The sequence below is a fragment of the Sorex araneus genome, chromosome 2, assembly GCF_027595985.1.
Source record: "Sorex araneus isolate mSorAra2 chromosome 2, mSorAra2.pri, whole genome shotgun sequence".
NCBI classification, from domain to species: domain Eukaryota; kingdom Metazoa; phylum Chordata; class Mammalia; order Eulipotyphla; family Soricidae; genus Sorex; species Sorex araneus.
This window is the reverse complement of record NC_073303.1, coordinates 24734049-24761536: the sequence shown is the minus strand read 5'-3', so window position 1 is coordinate 24761536 and position 27488 is coordinate 24734049. Positions and strand designations below refer to the sequence as shown.

Genomic DNA, 27488 nt, shown 5'->3' with positions numbered 1-27488 from the left:
TTGATGTGTGTTGATCTCACGGATGTGAGGTGATATCTTATTGCTTTCATCTGTGCTTCCTTGCTACAGACCATTGTTCATATACCTAATGGCCATGGCCAGAAGCAGAGAAACAGACACAGAATCATCTCTCTCTCTCCCTCTTCCTCTCTCTCTCAATCATAAGAGGGTTATAAAGAGACATAATAAATAAATAATAAATGTCCAAGGGCAATAGAACCTGAGAACTGGTCTCAGAACTGGGCTTGGAGGTGAGGGGTCAGATGAGAATGGAGGGAGTCGAAAGATGGTGGAAGAAAATAGACACATTAGTGGAGAGTATGGATTGGAACATTGTGGCCATGAAATCCTAATAGTAATTGTAAGCCCTACTAGCACTGTAAACAAAGGTGGTTAAAATAAAATTGCAAGCAAAACATATTAAAAAGGAAGCAGAAAAATCCTGTTGAATAGGAAGAATTGAGTAAAACAAATGAGACCGAGTTGGCAGAGAGAGGAGTGCAACAAGTTGATCAGCACTGATCTAACTTGGTGCCTTATTAATATTGCTGTTATAGTTTTGCATTTATGTATTTTTCTCTGTGCATGTCAAATATTTAAAAATCACAATCACAAAAATCAATGTTATAATTATTTTAAAAGTTATGAGAAATCCTCATAACTGGGCTGGAGCGATAGCACGGACTGGAGTGATAGCACAGCGGGTAAGGTGTTTACCTTGCACAAGGCCGACCCGGGTTCGATTCCTCCATTCCTCTCGGAGAGCCCGGCAAGCTACCGAGAGTATCCCGCCCGCACGGCAGAGCCTGGCAAGCTACCGTGGCATATTCAATATGCCAAAAACAGTAACAAGAAGTCTCACAATGGAGACATTACTGGTGCCCGCTCAAGCAAATCGGTGAATAAGGGGATGACAGTATTATAGTGCTATGAGAAATCGTACTCACAAGGGCTGAGAGGAGTCTAATGGGTCTATTTTTGGTGTCCTGTTATTGTGTGTTTAAGAACACAATGCAAAGCAGCAGTAGGAATGAGCTGCATTATACAATCTTTTGCTTCTAATATGTATCCTATGACTTGATGATTGATTAGAGGAGCTTACTCAAGAATCTAACAGAACAGGAATGTGTCATCAAGTCCTTGCATTCTTCCTCAAGGTCTAGTCTGGAACTAGGCAACCCAGAGAGTGGCCAGGAAATATAATAGGTAATCGATAAGAAGTTAAAAAGTGCCAGAGTACCACAATAATTACAAGGTAGATTGAAAAGTTCATCATTAATAGTATCTAAAATGGAACTTAAAAGTATGTTTCACCAATCAGCAGTAATCTATTTGCATTTTCTTGGCAATGGGGAAACTAAGATTAGGTTGTTTTCTGTATTTTATATCTTTAATCCCTTCACTTCCAGTCTCATGTTTTATTTATGCTATCTCTGGGTTTTATGTGGAAACAAGAACATTTAAATTTCTAAGCTGCCTATTGTAAGGTGCTTATTGCCCTGAAATGCCCTTGAAAGCATTAGCAGAGTCGCCACGGTATTTAATGATCTTATAATAACCTCTTTGTCTTAAAGCTCATGAGCTGTTTAAGCTTTTTCTCCCAAAGAAAATCTGAAGAAACGTCATTATCATTGACGGCACCTTCGAACTTGCATCTAGTGTTTGGAAACTGCAAAGTTACAGAGGCGTTTCTGTTTAAAATCCAAGATTATTAGTTGATTTTTTTTATGACGAGAGGAAAAGCTGCATGTTGCCTACACTGGATTTATTAATTCTCTAGAAATTCTTTCTGCCCAGTCTGGGTGTAGCAGTGAGCTCATTTATTTCCTTGCATAGCAACAATATAATGAGAACTGAGTCTGGCCTTAAAAATACATCCCTGCAAGACACATCCTTGGTTAACTCTTCTAGATGTTTCCAAATCAAGCTTCACCTCTCTTTGTTTGAGACAGTTTTGGGTAATTGTTTCCCTTCAGAGACATTTTGTTGTCTCATTTAAAGCAAGAACTAAGCTTTTTTTTTTTTTTTTTTTTGCTACTCAGCCCTCAGCCAGGGACAGTCTCTTCTCAAACAAGAAAAGCTACACTGTAAACTCAGAAGTCGAATAGGACTCTGGGGTCACTTTCATTTGACATAGCATTTGGGCTGTGAACCACTTGATGGAAACAGTGCCCCGATTGTTAGTTCCTGAGCACATCTCCCTGCTGCTTTCAGGAAGCTCTTTGTATTGTGAGTGTTAAAGCAATATTTAGTTATGGAGCAACAAGAGCAGCTAGAAATAATGTGCAAGGGCATGATGGGAAAGGGTGCCAAGGTTTCTCAAGTGGTTGAGGTCTTTCTCTAGACAAAGCTGAACAGAGCTCAACCTATGGAAGAGCTAGAGATAAATAAGCACTATCGTCCCCTTGTTCATCGATTTGCTTGAGCAGGCACCAGTAATGTCTCCACTGTGAGACTTCTTGTTACTGTTTTTGGCATATTGAATACGCCACGGGGAGTTTGTCAGGCTCTGTCCTATGGGCGGGATACTCTCGGTAGCTTGCCGGGCTCTCCGAGAGGGACAGAGGAATCGAACCCAGGTTGGCCTCATGCAAGGCAAATGCTCTACCCACTGTGCTATCACTCCAGTCCAGAGATAAATAAAGGCTTTAAAAAAATACTGCCCTAATTAAAATGCTTTTCAAATGAAAACTATAAAAAGACACTGTTATTTCGGCTTGTCTGAGAAAATCCAGATGCATTCAATAGGACACTACATCTAGACTGTGGAATGGCTTTTGGAGAGATACCCATAGGCACAATATGGAAAAGTGGATGAGAATTTCAGATGTTGGAGAGAGAGTCTAGGGGTTTAGGTGTTTTTCTTGCACAGTGTCAACTCCAGTTGACATCCCTGTCACTGCATATGGTCCCCTGATCACTCCTCAGCCAGGAGTGGTCCCTGATTTCAGAGATAGAAGTAAGCCCTGAGCACTGCCAGGTACAGTCCAAACAGTCCCCCACACTTTCCAAAAAAGAATGAGCAATTCTGGACCCAAATTCCTGTGACTTTACTTTCCTCTTATAAAAAGAGACCTCTTGGGGCTTGACCAGAAGATGTGATAAGGCAAACAGGTCCTGTGACAGAACTTGGGGCCAGCTCTGAAGGGACCTAACTTGTGGCAGGGTGGTTTGGAAAAGAGAGAAGAGACTCACTGAAGGCCTCTGCCAAATTGTATGATTAAACAGAGGGAAATAATGCATATCAGGACAGCGTACTTTCATAACTCCTGGTATCAAAGCAGTGATGAGTTCCTAATGAGATGCTCTCTGGAAGTGGTCTGCAAACCAATTTTCTTTAGCTCAACAAACCTCACTGTCTCACTGTCTTTCTTGTGTTGCATGTTTCATGCTTTCTTTTGACTCTCTCTCTCTCTCTCTCTCTCTCTCTCTGGTTTCTAGGTGGGAAGGAAGGCTGAGTTCTAAAGGAAAGGTAAGAAGGGACTTGTCAAAACTGAGGGATCAGGGGCTGGAGCAACAATACAGTGGGTGGGAAATGTACACTGGTGAAGGGATGGGTCTTGGAACGTTCTATGACTGAAATCTAATCGTGAACCTTGTATGCGGCCGACCCGGGTTTAATCTCTGCATCCCATATGGTCCCCCAAGAACTGCCAGGAGTAATTCCTGAGTGCAGAGCCAGGAGTAACCCCTGAGCATCACTGGGTGTGACGCAAAAAGGAAAAAACAAAAACAAACAAACAAACAAAAGCCACTGAGGGATCAATTTGAAATTGATTATCAATGCCTGAGGGACTTCTCTTTTAAAAGGAATCTTGAGGCCACGTTGCATTCTTCAACTTTTCAAGTGATTCTGGGAAAGACTCAGAGAAGGATATCTAGATGATAAAACTTCAGCAGAGACCATTAGCAATAATTCAGCCCTATTCTCTTATTTTACAGGTGGGGCACTAAAATAAGTTCTGGTTAACTGACAGGAGTGCCTAAAGACCTGTAAGCTGGGATCGATGTGTTTTCCTTAATGCCTACTGCCTACAACACTAACAGAGATTAGGAATGTATTGCTTTAATTTACAATAAGGAGAACCTCATCCTTGAGCGAAACGTGAAATCTGGGTATTCTATTACCTTCTCATTGGCAAACCCATTCGGAGATACTTAACTATATTTGATTAAATGAGGCAATAGATTTGGGACAATTTGAAGTCTTTCACATGAACAGTATCTTTCAATGGCAAAGATAGACAAGCAAGCTATGTTCTTAGTCTGTATATCACCTTACGACCTACTCACAGATTCTGGATTAGTCTGCCCTAAAGCTGATCATTGCAGCCAGGTAGCAGGAAAGTTTTTCCTGAACTCACATTCCCACAGCATAGAGTCTGCTTTCTCTCTGAATTGGAGGCTAGGGCTCTGAGAAGTGACTCAGAAATAAGTACATTATTTAAATTGGGCCACCATGAGTTACAGTTATTCAGGATTGAGTTTCAGGCATACAATATTCTGACACCAATCCCTTCACCAGTGTCCATCTTATTAACAAAAGGATGCATTTTGGGGGCCAGAGTGAACAGTGGGTAGGGCATTTGTTTTGCACGCAGGTGACCTGGGTTCAACACCTGCCATCCCATATGGTCCCCCAAGCCCCACCAGAGGTAGTCCCTGAGCACAGAATCAGAAACACAGTCACATGTGACCCAAAAAACAACAACAACAAGATTCATTTTAGTGACTAGGATCCTGGTGGGCTGGTGAACTACATCCTCTTATTTTATGACTCGGCAACCTCAAGAATTAGCTGAGATATAGATGTCATCACTTCCAGAGTCAGTCAGACATTCATAACAAATACCAAGGGGTCTGGGGAGCTGCTCAGTGGATAACCTCCCTTGCAGGAATAAGACTGTGAGTTTGATCCTGGGCACTGTCCCATGAACTAAACAGGATCTCAGCAACTCTGCTGTTTGAGCTTAGCAATTATTCTGTCTGTGATCCCCACACCACAAGTGGTTTCTGGTCGCACCACAGCCAGGTGTGCACTGCAACAGAGAATGAAATGCAACCACCATGGCCAGGAAGTTTGACCCCCAGTGAACATGTGTGTGAGCATCGCAGTGATACCTGGCAAGCACCAGAATAGGCACAAGCACCACCACAAAGGGAATGGGGCCTCTAGTGCTCACATGTGTGAACGTCTTAAGTTAGCCAAGAAGCGCAACTGAGCGTGGGAGTGATACAACCTGACACTCAAGCCTCACAAGCAAGCAGATACCCAGCCCTGTAGTCCTGTCAACAATAATGGAGAGAGGGAAGAATGAATGAATACATACATTCTATCAAGTGCCAATCCTATCAATCCAACCATAACAGAGGTATGTCTTTTAGCAAGTCACTTGCTTCTCAGAAATGCTGCATAAAGTGAAGATTGTAACATATATGTTCTGAAATTTTTTACATACATATAAAATTATACATATACACACACATATAATTCCCCAAATAAAGTCAAGACTCAAAGACATCTTCAGGTCACACCAGCTTCAGTCCTTAAGCTTTCTTGAAATGAGTGAGTAAAATAATAGCTTGCTAACAACAACACCGAAAATTGGTGACTAATCTGTTCTGAAATCAGATAGCTATTCTGATAAATACTGGTTTCAGCATTACCATAGGCTTCCCGAAAAGCAAACATTCAAATAAATCAGCTAGGATTATAGCACTGCTAATGCATTCTTCACTTCAACAATAGAGCTACTGTAGAATTCCTTTAAAAGGACAACTCCTGGTAATCTTCAAATGTTACTGAAGTTGCACAGTTACTAACAGGGAAGTCACACAGTGCTAGGGGAGTCGCATCCAACCTCCTTTGTCAGGAATAGCACAGGTCCCTAGAAGTGAATCTGATGATTAAGCTTATGATCTAAGTGCTTAGAACCAAGGACATTTCTGCTGCTCTCTAGTTCAGCATTTTTTTTCACAAGCCTCTCAAAGCAAGTATGCTTTTAAAAATTTGACAATTTTAAGACTCAGTTTAGTGATCAAAGCAAATAATATACTGTTTCCTCTTCATCACAAACAGACCATTCTCCTCTTAGACTCTTTGTATTCTACACAGGGTATCTAATCTCTTCACACTGATAAGCATGGTGATTCAGGGTAAAATCACTGTAAAGAGAAGGAAGATTACCTAGCTTTGTTGTCCATGATGTGGGATCATAAGAAGTTACTTAATGTACTCTAAAGAGTATGCACCATCTATGAGCTCTCTAACAAATTGCAATTGAGTAGGAAGACCTTGCCAGTGACTGGAGAAAAAGAACCTTTGTTCGTTTTTAAGGAGTGAACAGTTTGCGCATTCCACTGGTCGGGAGGACTCTACTGGCAAAAGATAGACCTCATTTTCAAAATGATCTCATAAAGCCCTGCCCTTGAAGTGCTCAAGAAATTCCAATTTTGTGTAAGAATTAAGTCATTTTTAACTTTGAGAGTAGATATTTTAAATGAAAGATCATTTCTCTGAATTTCAAAGCCTCACCATGTACTGAGAAAAGCACTATTTAAATGGGGATGATTTTATATATATAAATGTGTAATTTTGGAGCATGGTTGCACTTCATTGAGAATTTAAGTAAAAATAACTGAGGTTTGAGTCCCTCTGGTATTTTGTGTGTGTGTGGGGTGTGTGTGTGTGTGTGTGTGTGTTGGGAACTGTTTTAGCAAAGTGTCATTCCCAGTGGTGCTCAGGGCGTCATGTGGTGCCAGATAAATCCCAGGGCTCTCACATGCAAAGTAATTATTCTAGATGTTCTCTCTGGACCTAAACCTTTCATTCCTTATTTCTGCCTTGCTCATTCTTTCATTGATTATGTTTTTCTATGAGCTTGGGCTACAGCAGTAAAGAGAGGCATAGGCTCTGTCTGTCTTAAGTAGAACATACAAAATCACTCAAAACTGCACATACAAAACCAATCTAGTTCCAAGAGTTACAATAAAAGCAATATGTTGAAAAGAAAATCAAACAAACACAGATAATTCCCCAAGTATATCAAGCATGAACTGACAGAACTCTTGAGTATAGCTTATTGATTCTGAAACAGATAAGTAAGGCCACATTCTCATCTTGCCGTTATTTTGCTTTTAAAATTTGAGAATATTTAAAAATATTATCTCAGGCTTTTAAATTATTGAGCCAGGAGTAACTTTTATTCTGAGTTCTTTGCAATTATAGTCCATATTTAGAAATATTTGTAAAGTAAGAAATCTATACAAAAGCACTTTCAAATATAATGAAATAGTTGAGTCCTATATGTAAAAATAAATTAGGTCCATCTCATGTTCTTTCCTATATATTTGTCTAACTTTTAATTAATTTTTATTTTGTATTTTGTATTTTTGTATTTCATATCATAGAGCTTTATTATATCAAATGCTTTATTCTAGTTTTCAAACATCCTCACAGGTCCTAAGCATTCTGCCCACAATGTCTAATGCATAAGATGCACAAAACTCAGAATGCAAAAGACCAAAGAAATAAAGTAAGGGTGTCAGTATAGGGTTTCCAGGTAACTTTGAGCATTTCTTTCCACTTTTTGCAAAATTCCTACAGATATCTATGCACTCAGAGAGGGAGAGAGAAAGAGAGAAAGAGAGAAAGAGAGAGAGAGAGGGAGAGAGATAGAGAGAGAGAAAGAGAGAATCAAAGGCACTAGCATATGTGCTAGCAATGAAAGTATTTATATATTTAGTGAGTCATAAAAAACATAAATTGGGCTGGGTTCCCAATTTCAGGTCAAAACAAGCTGAAAAAGGAAAGAAAAATCAAGTAAACAAAACTAGTATATATATATTTCAAAGTCTCTGATGTGTTAAACACTGTATTACTTTATTTAATTCTCACAAGAAGTCTATTAGTTATAATCCTTTTCATTTTATGAATGAAGAAAGTTTAGAAAATTTTGGTAAATTGCTAAAGAATATTCAGCCACAAAGAAACAGCCTTTTCGTTATAGGCATGCTGTCTTCTTCTCTCATAAAAGGATGGCAATTATATATCATTTATTTTTTGTTTTTATTTTGGGGTCACAGACATGGTGGTACTCAATGCTTACTTCTGACTTTGCACTCAAGGACCACTCCTGGCAGTGCTCAGGAGACCCTGTGGGGTGCAGAGGATTCAACCTGTTGGTCACCAGCAAGGCAAACGCCCTGTCTGCTGTATTATCTCTCTGCCCCCATGATAATGTTTCTTTCTATAATATTTCATCATCATATGACGAAGGTATATAATGTGGATGACTTGTGAGAAGGAAGGTAGAGGCCAGAGTTTTCAGGAAAATATAGTTGAGGTAAGAGAGGCAAAATTCATTGTGACAATTTTTTTTTCTTTGCTTTTTGGGTCACACCTGGCCCTGCACTCAGGAATTACTCCTTATGGTGCTCAGGGGACCATATGGGATGCTGGGAATTGAACCCGGTAGACTGCATGCAAGGCAAACGCCCTACCCACTGTGCTATCGATCCAGCCCCATGATTATTTTTTTCTTAAGTGATTTATTCACAGAAAAAAGTGATGAACAAAATTTCTGAGGCTTGCATTCTGTAGCAACATCAAGGGAATATTTTACCATGAAAAGTCTCTAATCACAATCAGATTAAAGCATATCCGACCTCATTCATGACCCTTTCACTCAGGATCACCATCCACGGCTATACAAGGAAGATTGTACTTGACCATACAAGGAGAGATTACTCAAATGCAGATGCCTGAATCTTCGGGTCAAATTTTTTGCAGAGAACGGCCTTGGGTTTGGAATCTCAATTCACCTTCCCTACCCTACCTCTTCACGTGATTATTAATATTCCCTAAAAAGTTAAAACTATACTTTAAGTTGTTCAGAGGAAGATTCCACTAGCTCCTATTTTTTTCCTATTTGTATATATGGATCACAGTCTAAACTATCAATATTATCTACTTCCAGGTTCTCAATCATTTAACAGATGGGAAATTAAAAGAGAAACACAGGTGAAAGGCCATTTAGTAAGTCAATAACATTGCTAAAACAAGAACTCCAAAAGAAAAACCCAACTGATCCCCACTGTACTGGGATTAACCTTCAGGCTTTGGTTTAAGTACTGGTTGGTACTCACACACTGGAAATTGCTTGAGTCAGAAACCCACAGTGAGGGGACTGATAATTTTTTAAAATAGCTGCTATTATCTAGAGGTTAAATCATGTCTTAAAAGCCAAACTATGGAAGGAAGGAAGGAGGAAGGAAGGAAGGAAGGAAGGAAGGAAGGAAGGAAGGAAGGAAGGAAGAGAGGAAGAGAGGAAGGGTGGGTGGGAGGGTGGGAGGGAGGGAGGATGGGAGGATGAGAGGATGGGACGGAGGATGCATGGAAGGAAAGGAGAGAGGAAAGTAGAGAGGGAGTAGTTGAAGGAAAGGAAAGTGGGGAGAGAAGAAAAACACTAGCACAGAAGGGAGAGAAGGGAGAGGAAAGACAGTGAAATGGTCCCATAGTCAGGAAAGAGGTGGACAATTCAGAGACTCAGTGGTCCTGAAATGACTTTCCAGGTGAGGAGATCAGGATACCCTATAGAAGATCTGACCGGAAAAGTCAGGACCAATGTCCCCATCCTTTCCTATCCTTAAGACTTCTGTCCCAACTTAGTGCTCAGATTTGTTTTCTCATGAGTATGGAGCCCCTAGGTCTGGTCGCAGCACTCGTGAAAGCTGGCAGAGGTCTATTTCAGAAGCCTCCTACAGTAGGCACTCTTGTTTTGCTAACCCACAAACGTTCCACCGGTATTAGAATTAATGAAACAAACAACTAAAATTGAGTCTGAACACCAGACCCCAGCAATGCCAAGGTCAACCAGGAGCTATGGCTGCTGCCTTCTAGTCTCCAAAAGGATGGAAAAACTAGAAGCAAACCTGCCATCTGCTAAAGCAAATAACATGGAAGCAAATATGAAGTCTAAGACTATTTAGACTTGAAATGAAAAAGATTGACTCCTAAAAGGAAAGCACGTCGCCTTCCTGCCAAAATAAACTGTGAATAAAAGGTTAGACCCCTCCACCTTTGAGCTCAGCATTCCCTGTTCTGGTTCCCTTGTTGGCCTCTCACCAGCTCAGATGAGGAAGTGCTATTTTTAAGGTGCAAATAACTAGGACTAAGAACAGAGGCATGATTTATTTATAGTTATATTTTTCAACTGTTCTTTCTCCCATTGGAGACAGAGGCTGGGTTTAGCTTTCTCTCTGCATTTAAAATCCCTGGCTAGGAAAGACATTGAAAGGGAATGATCCAGTTGTAGTTCCTAGACCAGGAGCAGCCTCCTCCCCAAAGCAAGTTGAAAAACCGGCCACCACTTCTTGAGAAATTCCTCCGAAAGCATTATTACTCCCTTAAGCAACACCTTTGAGAAGTGCTTTGTAAAATGCACCTTTTCAGACTAAAGATTTGAGAATGTATTTGCGGCTCTGTTAGGAAAGAAATCTCCTTCATCCCGCAGAGAAGTATCATGCAAATAGGTATTTCCTGATTTAGACAAGGGTTGTAAATTCAGACTTTGAAGTAGGTTTTCTTTTGGTGAGAGGCTCACGTGAGGAAGTGTTCAGACCACGTGACGCCAGGAACTCTGCATTGCATAGCATAGACTCCAGTGCTTCAAGCTTCATAGACTCCAGTGGTTCAAAGCACACAACCACCAAAGACATGCCTATGACCTTCTACCTCATCCTATGTTCTTACATCATCTCTGTTCCAATATTCCTTTGCTTCCCTCATTCTCCTACTGTTTTCTGCCTGACATTTATGCTTTGGTGCACACTGTTTTCTCACTTTACTACCACCAACATGCCCTAGACCTTGTTTCTTTTCTTTTCTTTTCTTTTCTTTTCTTTTCTTTTCTTTTCTTTTCTTTTCTTTTCTTTTCTTTTCTTTTCTTTTTTCTTTTCTTTCCTTTTCTTTCTTTTCTTTTCTTTCCTTTTCTTTTCTTTCTTTTTTCTTTTTGGGACACACCCGGCAATGCACAGGGGTTACTCTGGACTCTGCACTCAGGTGGTGCTCGGAGGACCATATGGGATGCTGGGAACCAAACCCAGGCTGGCCCCATGCAAGGCAAATGCCCTACCCGCTGTGCTATCGCTCCAGCCCCTACACTTTGTTTCTTGAATTAGGTGAATGTATATGTAGTATTCAAAGAGTAATTAGGTCTTTTGGAGACCCCTCTATCTTTCCTTTTGTAACTCAGGGATTTATTTTTTTGTACTGTAAAATTCATTAATTGTTTCCTTAAATTAAAAATATCATTAGAGTGTGGGTAATGTGGTTATAATAATTTTAGCATTTATGGTACTGAAATCCGCTCATGCTTAATACCCAAGCAGGTCCCAGGGTAGAAACCCTTGGGACTTTTTGGTAAGCAAGAGTAAAGCCCTGTCACGTGATGCTCACAAAGGTTGATCATCATTCTCATAAGTTTAGTGATTTTTATTTCCAAGCACACATCCCCATACAATGTTTGCATATGTCATCTCAGGACTACATAAGCAACAGGATGGCTTTGTCTACTCTGATCATCTTACTACAATAATCAAACACATACTAAATGCTTCAAATTCAGTCCATTAAGGAATTTCTATTCTTCACATTTGTAATTATACTGAAGAAACTCCCCTCACCTGCCGTGTTCCAACATGAAGCCTTTGTAACTGTTCTAATTCTATTTTACTTTCTTTTTATTTTACTTTGTTCTTTTGTCTTTGTTTTTCTCCTTTTGTTCGTTTTTCAGGTTGCAGTAGCAGGAATCAAATCCAAATCTCCTGCATGCAATGTAGACACATCCCAGTCCCCAACATGACTTTTTTTTGGGGGGGGTGTTTTTTTGGGTCACTCCTGGCAGTGCTCAGGGGTTAGTCCTGGCTCTGCACTCAGGAATTACTCCTGGAGGTGCTCAGGGAACCATATGGGATGCTGGGAATTGAATCCAGGTTGCAAGACAAACATCTTATCCACTATACTATCACTCTGGCCCAAACATGACTTCTTAAATATCTTAGTGCTGGTATTTTTACTTGCTCCTTAGGCATTATTATTGTACTTACTGGAATGTCAAGAGGATAGTTCCTTTATAAATTCACTTGTATCTATATATTTTAAATGAGTTAAACATTAAACTAATAACTTCACAGAACAAGTTGGTTGGAATGAGCCACTCCCAAATTCCTTGTTCCCTCTACTTATGGTGGGTTCTCTCTGTAAATAAGTCAATGAGGTCATGATTCAGCTTTGAGAGAAAGATGGGTTCCTTGCTGTATGACTGTGCTTAACAAAATTTGGTGCCTTGCACCACTTAAACATTAAAAATACAAACAAAAACAGCACAGACCTTAGATCCAAAGATATCTATCAAAAAGATGGAAAGAAATGAAGTAATTATCCATATGGCTCAGAATGAACTTACAATGGCCATGGATCGACCATGTCTGCCATATGATAGGGCTTCAAGAACATTTTGCTCATTGAAATAAAAAAAATGGATACTAGATATATTTACTTATAAGCCTTAAGATCTTATTTTGGGGACATTTCTTTTTTACGTTTAATTTTGTGTTTGGGACGCATCTGGGGGTGCTCAGAGGCCAGCTTCTTTTTTTTGCTTGTTTTCTGTTTTTTTTGGGGTCACACCCGGTGACACTCAGGGGTTACTTGTGGTTCTCCACTCAGGAATTACTCTTGCAGTGCTTGGGGGAACCATATGGGATGCTGGGGATTGAACCCGGGTCAGGCACATGCAAGGCAAACACCCTCCTCCCTGGACTATGACTCCAGCCCAAATTTTGGGGACATTTCTATTGCTTCCCAGCAAAATGTGGGGGGAGGGGGAGCACAAATAAAAAGTCAGTTTCACACTTACCTTTTTGCTTAAGTAGGAACTGTTAGCTCCGCCAGTGCCCCTCTGCACGGATGGTGGCACTTGATAGACATCTTGTTCTTGGGCACTATGGCCAACAGGTACTTGATAAATCCCCTGGTTCTGGTAAGAAGGTGGCACTTGGTAGACAGTGTCTTGAGCACCCTGTGGGTTTGGAACTTGATAGAGCTTCTGTTGGCCAAAACTCTGTTGCAACGGTCCCGAAGAAGGCTGGTCTTGAATGGAGGGTTCCTGCACCGGGCCAATCAGAAGCTTCACCCTGTTGCCAGGGACAATGCCTTGACGACCGTGTAAGGAGCAGAGCCACCATCCCTCCAGACCTCCTGTGTTCTGTTCTATGACAGTTAGGATGTCTCCCTTGCGAAAGGCCAATTCCTCAGCGCACTCTGGGACATTGTCATATAAGGCTCTTGCCATAAGATTCTGGGAAGGCAAAAACAAAGGGAAATAATGTTAGAGTATTAGTTCAGTCTCTTTAACCCCCCAATCCCATACTCTCATGGATAGACAGACTTCCTGGAAAGAAGAGTAAATCCTTACAGAAACCTGTAAGGAGTAAAACAGATGGTGCAAACAAAAGACAGATACATACAGACTGTTTGTGCCACTAATGACGTCGGGCTGTCTCCTTGGAAAAACTCAGACCACAAAAGTTTTTTCCCCTAGCACTAGAGGCTGTGCCAAAGAACTATGAGCAGCACCATTAAAGTTAGAGAATATTTTATTTTTTTAAATTTTTCTTCACTTCTTGAAGCTAGCTAAAATATTCCAAGACATTCAGATATACAATGAAGGTTTCTCAATTTTTTTCACGCAAAAAGTGTTCAAGAAAATCCCCAAACCCAAACAGTATAATGTCATTCATACTCAGTATTAAATTAGAAACAATAGTACGCTTTATATGTGCCTTGACAGAACTTTAAAATTCTTTTAGTTTATCCTTGGATATAGAGGAAAAACTCTAAGGAAATATTTCTCCCGTGATAATCAGGCATAGAGCATGGTATGACAGCTTTTTCGAGTTGATGGTGTGGACCCACAATGAATTTATACGGTGTAGATAAATGACACATCTTTCTCTTTGGTCTTTGACTCATACATTTTCTTAAGCCCCCTTCCTCATCCTGCCACTTTATTACATGCTTTGAATCTCACCATTCACATCAGAAACTCAGCTTCCCCCTTTCATGGGCCCAAAACACTTTTTCTTTGTATGAAGTCCTGTCTGGCACATTCAGTCCTGAGCAGAGAGCCAAAGTCAAAGTCAGCAGAGAGTGGGCAGGCAGTAAGTGCTGACATTCTTGGAAACCTTTCAAAGGCTCTGAAGATTTCATTTCTTGGCATTATTAATGTTTCACAGCACGATGGCTGCCATGACCACATGCTTGCTCCTTCCCAGCAGACGGAGAAGTTGGGGAGCATTGTAAATGTGCCAGAAGCACTTAGAAAACTAGAAGTGATCTTTCTGATGCTTCACTAAAATATTTGGATGCACTTTGATGTCAAAGCAATGATGATCGTTTGTAACAGGAAAGAATGCCCGTGGGATGAAGCATGTGGGTGACTTTACATATTCATTCAATTTTTGTCTGTCATTTGGAATTTGGCCCCTCTGTTCTCTAAAAGTGTACTTGATCTTTCAGTCTCATGCTTTTCATTCCTTTGTAACTTCATGGCCCTTATAAGTGACATATATTAATCACCTGTATTGTACCCAGTAACTATAGACCCTGCACGGTGTTCCTGTCTTCTGCTATTGTACAAGTATTCTGGGTATTGGACCTCCTTTCTGGTCAGTGATCAGGAAGGAGTACTTGGTTTACTTATCAAGTTTCTTTTAGTCAATGCAACTACTTAATGGAAGAAAAGAGATAAAGTAATAGAAGGTCAGTACTTGATAGACTTGTGATGCTCTTTAAAAATTAGGTTGAAGTCTGTGCTCTTGATAATGGTGGAATCCAACAAGTCCATGGCTAGAGAGGTGAGTGGTAAAAAGAGGATAAAGGAAAAGGAAGTGGTTTGTGAGGGCTTCCGAGTGAAGCTTTTACTTAGTATTTGTATTCTAGGAAGCTCTGGGTTCCTTCTGACAACTGAGAGTTCACGTTACATAAAGATAAGATCATGACGTTGTTCCTATCAGAACCCTAAGTTCCTATTATGGTTGAGGAACCATTTAAGGATGAGTGATGAGTGTAGAGTGTGAAATCTCTCCTGTTTCTCTTTTACTTTTGCTCTGCAATTTATTTTATTTTATTTTTTGCTCTGTGATTTAAAAGAAGTCATACAGAAGATGAAACTTTGGTCCTTTGTGCCACAACAATAATAAGAAAATGACTCTTGAGGATTAAGATTATAGGGCAGAGAGAGAGAGATAGAGAGAGAGATAGAGATAGAGTTTTTATCATTGTCCCTTTAGGGACCCATTAAACAACTGAGAATGGCTGGAGCCTTAACATGAAATCAGGAGCTGAAGATTCAGAGAGAATTCTATGAGAGTAGAAAATAGATTGCTGTGCAATTGTATTTGCTACAAAAAAGGGAGAAAAGAAACAAAAACCAATAGAAAGGCTAAGCACTATAGACCTAATCAAGCATAAATAAACTCAAAGTTTATGGAGCGCCATCGCTACCATGGAATTCCATGAAGCACAGAGGTGGAGCACTGAAGTAATGCTTGATTAGAGGCAGATCAAAATCCCCGAGAAAGAGTTGTGCTGAGAAAGAAATTCTTTGTCTCCAATCCCAGTGACCTTCCCACCACCTAGCAAGCAGCATGCTAATGTTTCTAGTTGAAAATAACATTTCTAGTTTCAATAGCTTCTTCTCTGGGGAAAACTGCTCATAACTGGTTACCCATTGATTCCTTGAAGCCCTCCCTGCTGCCCCCAGAGAATAGGATTTAGAAAGAGAACTTGGCACTGCACTTAGAGGCAGTCAGTACTCGCTTGATACCTCAAATACTGGTAGATATTCTCAGCCTTAGCTGAGTAAGAATTATTTAACATATTTGCAAATCAACAAACGCCAATATTGATAACCAGTCTCTCACATAGGGAAGATTACAACCCGAGACCTGGATTCAAATATTCTATCTGATAGATGAAGCCAGTTTATCAATTGTTTGATGCTATTACGACTGATGTCGAAGAAGGGTCTCTAAGTTCAGTTCTCTTTCCAGAACTCTAAGACACCCTGCTTCTACTATGCAAAGCTCTTTTAATTGAACTCAGTTTTACTATATGAGAAAGTTCTGAAGGGCTGGAGTGATAGCACAGCGGGTAGGGCGTTTGCCTTGCACGCGGCCGACCCGGGTTCAAATCCCAGCATCCCATATGGTCCCTTGAACACCGCCAGGGGTAATTCCTGAGTGCATAAGCCAGGAATGACCCCTGTGCATTGCCAGGTGTGACCCCCCCCCAAAAAAAAATAAAAGAAAGTTTTGAAGACAGCCTATTCTTCTTGGTATTTTTATAGAATAAGTATATTCTTGGTCTTTGGGACTTAACTCAGTGTGGCTGGGGCAGATTACTTTCCCCTTTGTGCCTCAGCTTCCGGTAAAGTAAAAATGAGGACAATGGCATTAACCTCATGTGTTTTCCCTAAGGTTAAATGAGTTAATTCAAGTCAGGAACTGTGACATTATGGAGAATTAGAAAACTATTATGACTAATTTGCTGGATGATGTTTTGTCTGTAGGCTTCCCAGAACTCCTTTCAGTTCCCATTCAAGGGTCGGTACTATTAATGCTATAGTACAGTTTAGAAAAGCTAACTCTTGAAGCAATATGTCTCAGAATTAATAGAGTTCTGGTTACGGTGATCTCAAGTTGAGTATTTGCTGACAACAATAAATGAAACTACTAGAAATTTCAAGAGATCTAAAATAAAATAATGATAGTAAAATCTGAACAAACTATTGATAAATCACATTCGATTCTAGTCCTGTACAATCAGAAAATTTGAAAGCAATGGGTAAGGGGATTTAAAAGCATTTGAAGTGTTGACACATTAGTTCATAAGATAACTGTGGTTAGGGCATTTGCCTTGAACACAGCTGACCTACGTTTGATCCCTGACACCCCAAATGGTTCCCTGAACAATACCAAGAGTGATTCTTAAATGCAGAGTTAGGAGTAAGTCTTGAGCACAACCATGTGTGGTTCCCAAACCAAATAACAACAATAATAATGATAACAACAATAACAACAACAACAAAACAACAACAACAACAATAACAAGATAGCAGCCAAATTAACTTCTGTCAAATGCAAATGATCTTATTTGTATAGGGATTAAGATGCTTGACTTTCATGTGGCAGACCCCCAGCACCCATATGATCCTGAGTATCACCAGGAGTGATCCTTGAGCACAGACAAGCCCTGAAAACCACTGCATATGGCCCCCAAAGAAACAAAATAAAATAGGAAAAATGTACATCCAATTTATAAATAGTCAAAGCAAGAGTTAATTTTTTTTTAATGTTTTTTTTTCGATTTTGGGGTCACACCCGGCGATGCACAGGGGTTACTCCTGGCTCATGCACTCAGGAATTACTCCTGGCGATGCTCAGGGGACCATATGGGATGCTGGGATTTGAACCCGGGTCAGCCGCATGCAAGGCAAACGCCCTACCTGTTGTGCTATTGCTCTAGCCCCAAGAGTTAATTCTTGTTTTTTTTTTTTTTTTTTTTTTTGCTTTTTGGGTCACACCTGGCGATGCACAGGGGTTACTCCAGGCTCTGCACTCAGGAATCACTCCTGGCGGTGCTCAGGGGACCATATGGGATGCTGGGGATCGAACCCGGGTCGGCCGCGTGCAAGGCAAACGCCCTACCCGCTGTGCTATCACTCCAGCCCCAAGAGTTAATTCTTTAGGGAAGAAGATGGAGAGAGACCTTCCCATTCGGAACAAAGGTATGTTTCCTCAGACCATAAAGTTAGAGAATAATAATTTGAATGATTTAGAAAAAAACAGGGTAAGCAGTTCTCCTAGTCAAAAATCTACATTTTCTTGCGTTCACCCTGGGATATGTATCTCAAGAGCAGGGAAGTTCAACACAAATTGAGGAAAGATGAGAGGTAAGGAACTCCTGATCTATGATTGGCCTACAATGATGGACAATTAGAATCAACCAACACAGCAATAGCTTGGTGAAACAAAAAACACAATTAAGGAACAGAATAGTTGAAAGAGGAACTTAAAACAATCCTGGTCAATTTCTTGAACTTAACAAAGGAGAAATTCGAGGCTGCAGAAGCTATTCATTTCTCACGGCATCTGGCAAGAAGATTATAGAGCTGGTACAACTCTCTTCACTTCCAGAGTTAGAATCGTAGTTAACAAAGTCAAATGCATATTGTCCAAAAGCTGTGATTTTTTTTCTTTCCTAAGATTCTATTGGTTTGTTTGAGATCAGTACACAGACATTTCAATTTGTACACAATTTTTAATGCATGTACCAAGAATCTGAAAAACCATGGAGTTGTGATTCTTTTCTAAGCAGTATCCAGTGACCACTGACTTTCCACTTTACAATTTGGAGACAAATTTTTTGGGAACTGGGTATCAAGTACCAGTATCTTCGAATGAGTGTTTAGCTATTTTTTTTTCTTTTTGGATTTTTGGGTGACACCCAGCAATGCTCAGGGGTTACTCCCGGCTTTGCACTCAGGATTTACTCCTGGCGGTGCTTGGGGGACCAAATAGGATGCTGGGGATTAAACTAGGGTGAGCCACGTGCAAGGCAAACGCCCTGCCCACTGTGCTATTGCTCCGACCCGAATGTTTAGCTGTTAGTTCATAATTCCTACTAATTCAAAAAGCTGTGATTTTAGACGAGGTTGAAAATTGGCACGTAGGGTCAAAAATACTATATGAGGATCTAATTCTGGCAGCCTATAGCATTTACTCCCATTCCCAGATTTCTTGAAATTGTTTGGCTTCTCTGACTGTGCTTTCCTGTCCCCCCTTTTCCCTTGCTCTCGCGAACACTCATCTTCCTTCTCTGTCAAGATTATAATTTTTGAACCATACCTTAAGTGATCATGTTCTAAAAGAATATCTCCTATGTACTTTCCTATTATCTACATGTGATTCTATTTTATTTTATTTTTTGCTTTTTTTGTCGAACCTGGCGATGCTCAGGGGTATTGCTCCTGTGGTACTTGGAGATCAAACCCAGGTCATTCCGTGCACAAGGCAAACGCTCTACCTGCTGTACTATTGCTTCAGTGCCCTAGATGTGCATCCTCTACAGGAAATCTCATCTATAACAGATGACATCAAAACACTTAGCTAATATGCAAATCCATAACTGCATCTAGATATTTCTTCTGGACTGCTCTATTTCCATATGTCTAATGGGTTTCTTCACCTCCATTTCAATAATTGCTAAGACCCCTTTTTCTTGATTTACTTCTCTTAGTAATAATATTGGACTGGAGCGAGAGCACAGCGGGTAGGGTGTTTGCCTTACATGTGGCCGACCTGGGTTCAATTCCTCTGTCCCTCTCTGAGAGCCTGGAAAGCTACTGAGAGTATCCCATCTGCATGGCAGAGCCTGGCAATTTGGCATATTGGATATGCCAAAAACAGTAATAACAAGTCTCACAATGGAGATATTACTGGTGCCCACTCGAGCAAATTGATCAACAACAGGATGACAGTGCTACAGTGCTACAGTAATAGTATTACATAGGAATTCAAATGGGAGCTACTGATGTTTGCTGAGTGTCTTCATAACATGAAAACGAAACAGTTTCTTCTTCATTTCAAAAACCTGTTCAAAGTCAAAAGCTTTTTCTTAGGAGTATGTTAACTGCCTCCCAATTGCTTTTCCTAAATCTAACAATTTTTTTATTTCAAAGCCCACCTTCTATATAACCAAAACTTCTGTATAAACCAAAATCTTTTATATTGCCAAAACCAAAATACCCTACTATATTTCCAAAACTTTTACGATTATTTTCTATCCCAGATCTCTATAACAGTATTTCACTTTCTTTCCTTCTTTCTCTCTCTTTCTTTCCTTCTTTCTCTCTCTTTCTCTCTCTCTTTCTCTCTCTCTCTCTTTCTTTCTTTCTTTCTTTCTTTCTTTCTTTCTTTCTTTCTTTCTTTCTTTCTTTCTTTCTTTCTTTCTTTCTTTCTTTCTTTCTTTCTTTCTTTCTTTCTTTCCTTCTTTCTTCATCACACCTGGCAATGCTCAGGGGTTACTCCTGGCTCTGCACTCAGGAATTACTCCTGGCAGTGCTCAGGGGACCATATGGGATGCTGGGAATCAAACCCGGGTCGGCCGCGTGCAAGGCAAATGCCCTACCCACTGTACTATCACTCCAGCCCCTATAACAGTATTTCTTACAGTATGGCTTGTATCATACAAATTAAGATGGTGAGCAACTTAACGGAGGCTGACTGATTTATTTGGTATTTCCAGAACTTTAGCCTTTTGTCTAAAGCAAATGCATACATATTCATTAAATATTTGTTGACTTTAATTTTGACTCTGATTTCTTAGTTCTCTAAGAGAGTGCCAAAATTTTTTTTTAAAGAAGTCAGTTAAAAATTTTGAATGGACAAGGGATGATGAGCTAACAAAATCTTAAAGGAAAATGGTGGTCCAAGTCACGTAAGTCTTCTTTTGTTTGTTTGTTTTGGGGCCACGCTTATTTGTGCTCAGGACTCCTGGCTCTGTGCTCAGGGATCACTCCTGGTGATGCTTGAGGGACCATTCTGGGATGTCGGTCATAAATCCTAATCTGTTGCAAACAAGGCAAACACCTTACCTGCTGTACTATTACTTTGTTCCCATCACACAGAAGCATTGTATAGAAAATGGGACAAAACAAGAAGGAAAGCATACTTTGCCTAAAAAATTATGTTCTACTGTTTTCCAGGTTCTCAAATTATGCTGAGAAATGGGGAGAAAATACTTTATTACTGTCCCGAACAGTAGGTTCTAGTAACACTAAGTCATGTAACAGCTCTCATGTTGCCTTCCCTCCACTCTTCTCTGTCTTCCTCCCCACCTTCCCCCACAGTGCTATCAAAATGTCAAGAAAGCTTATTACTCCTACTGCCAGGGAAACATCTGCTATAAATATGGAGAGGTGTGACTTGCAATTTCCATGACCGTTCATTCATGCTGGTCTTTGAAGAGTAGAGAGGCACAATGGTTGGTGTGTCACTTCACAATGCGCCAACTTCCTCTTATTATTTTTACTTCATTCTATATTTATCAAGTAGGATCTCCTGCCAAGGCCTCGGGGTTGCCACATTCTCAGCAACATGAGTTTTCTTGTATCCAAGCCTAGGATTATGGCATATGCCCAGGTGTGCAATCTCTCTCTGTTTGTCTGTCTCTTTCTATGTCTGTCTGTCTGTCTGTCTGTCTGTCTCACACACACACACACACACACACACACACACACACACACACAGAGGACAAATAGCCATTGTCAAGGAAATATGTCCTAAAGGAAATGCTACGGGATGAACACCATCAAGGTCAATCATTGAACACAAAGAGAAGATTAAAAATGTTCCTATGCTTTCATGCCCACTGAACAAAATCAGTTTGAGTCTGAGGATCCTTAAGCCACTTAACGTCCCCTCTCAATTTCCTTTTGAATAATGGGATGTAGGTTTCCCCTTCCCCACCCCCAAAAAAACCCTGCCAACATTAAACATGAATATCTACAATGTCTGCTTTTAAAATTTTTGGATTACCTGGGCTCTTTCATTGGGTGATTTGGAGCACGAATCCTTATAAGAAAGAGTAAGATCATGTGAAGGTTGTAAAGTGCAGACATAAAGCTTCAGCCTTTGGAATTAGAAGATAAAATGTCTAACACATTTTTTTCCCCCTTAGAAATGTTTGTTGACTGCAATCTGACACACTTTTCCTTATATAATCTTTTTTTTTTTTTTTTTTTTTTTTTTTTTGCGTCACACCTGGCGATGCACAGGGGTTACTCCTGGCTCTGCACTCAGGAATTATTCCTGGTGGTGCTTGGGGGACCATATGGGATGCTGGGAATCGGATCCGGGTCGGCCGTGTGCAAGGCAAATGTTCTACCCGATGTGCTATTGCTCCAGCCCCTTTCCTTATATAATCTGAACTAGCCACAAAACGGTAGCAGCAGGATCCTACCAGGCCTGCTAGTCCCCATTCCTACCTTCGAATCTTGGGATTTCAACCTGGGTCTGCCGAGTGCAAGGCAAACGTCCTACCCACTGTGCTACTGCTCCAGCCCGTGAAATCATATTTCTTAAAGCACCTTTCATTACTTCTCAAAATATAATGCCATTGATTATTGTTCACAAGGCTGGAAAAATCTAAGAAAATATGAGGATTTAGGGCAGAGGAAACTATACAGAGATACATTTGGAAGACCCAAGATATTGAAGCTTCATAATTATCATCAAACTTAGAGGCACTTTGTAGAGAAGCCATATGGTCCCCTGAGCACTGCTAGGAGTAATTACTAAGTGTTTTAGCCAGGAGTAACCCCTGTGCATCACCGGGTGTGACCCAAAAAACAAACAAACAAAAAAAAGAAATATGATTTCAGACACTCGGTCTCTCAAAGTCATTCTTTGACAGGGAGATCTACCAAGATGCTTTGTTAAGTATGTCATTACTCATAAGGCTCCCAAATTTGGGAATCTTAATTCTCCTTATACATTGGCCTTTTTTTTATTGATCAGAGGATAATTTCCCCAGCAGTTTTTTGTTTTGTGATTTGTTATGTATAGCCCAATGGAACTTCTTTTGAGATTTGGTGAGAAGATCTGATGCTATGAACAATGCTTAAATTTGAATTTCTACATCTCTGAAAGAATTCTATATTTGACCAGATTTGGTAAAATATATAAGAAACATAGTTGTAAGATTTTAAAAAGCATTACTTCAAAACTCTGGGTTTATTTCCTTCATTATATCAAATCAATGCCATCTAAAATTCTTCTTGATTTAAGGTTGTTACAGGTCAGACATATTCATATGCTGGGATTGATTTACCAGTATGTCTAATAAAAGCCTTAGAAAAAATTTTTGTTCTACAATTCTTTTGTTCTACAGAAGTCTAGAACAAATCCCTTGTTCCATATATGAAAAATTATAAATGTGTTAGTTAGTCAGAAAGTTGTATGTGTGTGTGTGTATGTGTGTGTCTTCACAGTCAACTATTATTTCTAGGTAAATTGTGGAAGATGAATTTGATTATTGTTAGTATCACTATATCACTGTCATCTCATTGCTCATCAATTTGCTCGAGCAGGCACCAGTAATATCTCCATTTTGAGACTTGTTGTTACTGTTTTTGGCATATCAAATACATATTTCAAAAAATTATTTTGATTTTTTTTCAAGTCTGGGTAACACAAACATAATACATATGCATTTAAAAGCTTGTTTTTTTTTTTAAAAAAATTCTATTCTCTTTGAGACCCATGCAACCCCAGACTATCTTAAAGAAGGGGGAAGAAAACCTTGGCTTATATGGGTATTAAGTACTCAGGGGCTATTCTTGGCTTTGCACTCAGGAGTCCTGGTGGGGCTCAGGGGGCCAGATGGTCTGTGGGGATTGAACCCAGGCCTGCAGCATGCAAGGCAAGCACCCTATCCACTATATTATCTCCAGCCCCCCTCATCTTGTTTTTTTTTTTTTTTTTTTAACCAGAAGGTCTCTCCTATTAGATTAGCAGTACAGCCAAAACTAGCATCTGGTTTTCCTCTTAATCTAGGACTTTTTCCATTGGACCATGATGTACTTCCTGAGAATTGGTTCAATCTTAAAATTTAGTATCACTATGCCTTGGAATTTATAAGCTTTTGTCCCAGATTTCCTGGCTTTGATAGATTCAAGTGCATAGCATGCTGGCATAGGATCAAAAACATGTGGCAGGCACATACTTTTTTTTCAGGGTTCTGCCCCTAGATAAACCATACAGGCGCCATATAATGATGAAGCCTCAACACCCACTCACCCACAAGATAGGTTTTATTAACAATAAAACGACCAATTGGATTGCAGCCAGCACTGCAGTACTGGCACCAGATTACATCTATCTGCCTGTCTAGACAAATCCTTCTAGCATGCAGGTAAGCAAAATAAGAATTAAGTTATAAAGGAGGAGGAGACTCCAGTTCATGATATTACAATATATGTCTTAATATAGTATCATTTATGAAGTCAAACACAAAAGTTAGAACCTCTAATGAAGTATTTTTTAAAAAGATATATATTTTGTTATATGCCCATCCCTTCACAAAGGTATGCAACCTCATAGGTATGAAGTTATATCTAAAGTGACCAGTATAAGTGCTATACATACTGATGATCTTCTCTTTCTTCAATGCAAACCTTAAATTGACATTTTTTTTCTATCTCATCTGACCTAGGTTTGGAGATGATTGCTATTAGTCCGCTTAACTTTATTTTTTTGCTTTTTGGGTCACACCCAGCGATGCTCAGGGGTTACTCCTGGCTCATGCACTCAGGAATTACTCCTGGCAGTGCTCGGGGGACCATATGGGATGCTGGGAATCGAACCCAGGTCGGCCGTGTGCAAGGCAAATGCCCTATCCACTGTGCTATCGCTACAGTCCCTCCGCTTAACTTTTTGAGGGCTACAAAGAGTTTTCAAAACACCTCCATACACTTGGCTGAAACATTTAATGTCTGAATTGCGGATGCAAAGTCATCTCAAGAAGAATCTTTTTGTGTTGTGGCTTTTTAGCTAGAAGGGAGGCAAATGGAATAGAAGAAAATCTTGAATAGAAGTCTTCAATGTATCTACTTTTATATTATATGCCATTTTATGAAAATACAATATCTTTCTTTTAGGTCCAGTTCTAAGTGCATGTTGAAAAGTTGAAGTTGTCTAAGAGACAGTCTGCTGATTTTACATGTGACCTGAGTGAGACCGCGTGCTTCTTAGTTATTTTATAGCATTCTCTTGAACAACTGGTGCCATACTTATAATAGGAAATTTCCTTTCTGTTAGGGTTTGTTAAACTATGTTTAACCCAGGTCAAGATAAAATTATAGCAAGCAGCATTATGGTTATATATTCCTACTCCCATCACATAAAAAGTAAGGAAATTATTTTTAAGCAGAAGGAAATAGGGGAGATTAGGCGGTGGTTTTAAAGTAGGGGAAATTCTATTTCTTCCGATGACATATGACAATGGAGACTTTTTTTGGTGCATGTGTACATACACTCATGTGCTACTAGTGGGTAGAGGTCACAGATGCTACTAAAAGTCTATTAATGGATGGGACAGCCTCCACATCAAAGAATTACCCAGCCCTAAATATCAATAATGCCGAGGAAGAACTCTGGATAAAGGAACGGACATCAGACTGAATTAGCAGACTCTAGTTTGAGTTCTGACACTTTAAGAAATTGGCAAAGAAATCATTGTGTTCCGTGCCTCTGTTTTCCTACCACAGTTAGGATAATGAGCATGTTCTTTATCATAATATTCTGAGGAGTCATCATAATGTCTATGAAAAATAGTTATTTCTTCTGAAAAAAAGTTTCACTATAAAACCAAAGCTCGGTTATTATTTCTGCACTAGTATGAGCTCATGAAGTTGTGTCTGAAGAACTGTACTCCTCCCTTTAAAATATAATTCCTCCAGGAGAAGAAAACAAACTAGGAATGATCTCATCATGATTACACCTGCCACACCAAAAAACAGACATAGTTCAGAGAAACAAAATTCTTTCCCTCCAGCAATGAAGTAAGCTTTGTCTGTAATTAAGAGCTTAATAAGGGAGGCAGGAGGCTTGATGCAGGTGCTGCAGGCTATGACATACAGAACTATCTTGCCAGGTTTCATGCAAGAACAATTGAAATCCAATCATCCTCTCTGCTAAGGTTCTTAGGTGTTCTATACAAGCAGAGATTTCAAAATGCAGTCTTCATTTCTAAAGAAGCATATTTCTTCAAGAAAAAAAGCACAATTTTATTATTTCAAGTGACTGTTGTTTATGACAGTGAAAAATTTGTCTGAATGCACTTAAAAAAATCTTTTAGAAAGTTTTCTGCCAAGGTTACAGCAATGTCTTGATCGCTAGAGCAGTTCTACTGACTGTCTAGAGTGATCACTGTGTTCTTGAACTTTCCAAGAAGTTGTCAAACATTTAGGGTTTGACTTTGCTATACACATAAAGAAATTATATAGAACTTAAATGAAAATAAAGGAGAGGCATAAAGTATGTATCTTGCAAATTCTATATAAATTCTTATATAAGAATTTAAATGAAAATAAAAGACAGGCATGAAGTATATATCTTGCTTGAATTGAGAGTTTTGGAGACTAAAAAAATAAGTGTAAATGAAAGTTTGATACAGTAAATAAATATGTTTTCTACTGGGCAATATGATTTTTAAAAGGGAACTACGTATATTCTAAAGGCATCTCTTTAGCTCTGTGAGACAGTCTAGAAATTCAGCTTCATAGTTGATGAGATTATTAAAAGAAAGAATTCTATTGAAATACCTATTTCTATTCCTTTCCCACACCACCATGTAAGGTTATGATCATTACACTGAACCTAAAAATGTTGAAGGATAAGAGGTTATTATGGAAGTTCTATCCCAGAGGAATGCTCACGGGAAAGAAGACTTTAAATTGTTTTCGTTTTTGTCAATGATGCTGTGCTAGGAATTAAATATTTCTGGCCCACAAACCCATTTCCTGCCAAAGTTTAAATCTTGCCACAAATTTTAAATAACTCACCCCCACTGTCCCTCAAAAATTTCCCTGACAGATGAATGACTTACTCTGTTAGATACTAAAGACTGAACTGCAGAAGGCATATTGTATCTAGAAGTTGACTCCAGTGCCTTGCCAGTTTCCTAACTTTGTGTTTTCAGTTATTGACGTCTAAGGGAGAGGAGCGGAATTGAATCCTGCTCATTCTTTTAATAGAGAACAGAGTCTGAGGAAAGAGAAGCGCAGACTAGCTCTGTGATAGCCACATCTCTTTTGGGAATGAAGTTCTAAAGTAAAGGCAATAAACAAGCATAAACCAATAAGAGTAAGGTTAATTAATAATTATTAAGTGAATACATAGGGCTTCCACAAAAAAAATTAGAAAGCTCTTCATGTCATATTGTACTGTCAAAATACGTACTGTTTTATTAAATAGAAAATAGATATGGTTGAAATATTAACCTTATAAGATATCTCATTGCTAAAACTTTCTAGAGTTTCATAAATAGTACTCCTCCAACAGATGCACACACTCATAAAGAGTAGAGAAAGGAGTTATGTTCCAACTAAAAAGGAACAACAAAGTGTATTTTAATTCAGTGCTTGTGTTTCTAAATACTCAGGCTTGCAAATTTTTGTTCCTGGTAAACATAAATATCAACATTCTGCTTAAGGAACATTTTGAGAAATTTAACCAATACCTGACATATTAGAAGTAACCGGAGGAATTCTCTTGCAATACATACAGGATGTGCAAAGAAAGACTATATCCTTTGATTAATGACCTCAAGCTATCTACTTAAACACTATTTAGTACCATTA

The 27488-nt window shown here is 39.4% G+C and overlaps 1 protein-coding gene across 1 annotated transcript in view; it reads right to left on the bottom strand.

The window, feature by feature from the left end:
* The window catches only part of NEDD9 (neural precursor cell expressed, developmentally down-regulated 9), a 56389-nt gene that overhangs the window by 19195 nt on the left and 9706 nt on the right, over window positions 1-27488 (bottom strand). Inside the window, exon 2 of the mRNA XM_012935352.2 lies at window positions 12921-13361. Coding sequence (XP_012790806.2) covers window positions 12921-13361 — 441 coding nt within the window. The remainder of the gene's footprint in view (window positions 1-12920; window positions 13362-27488) is intronic.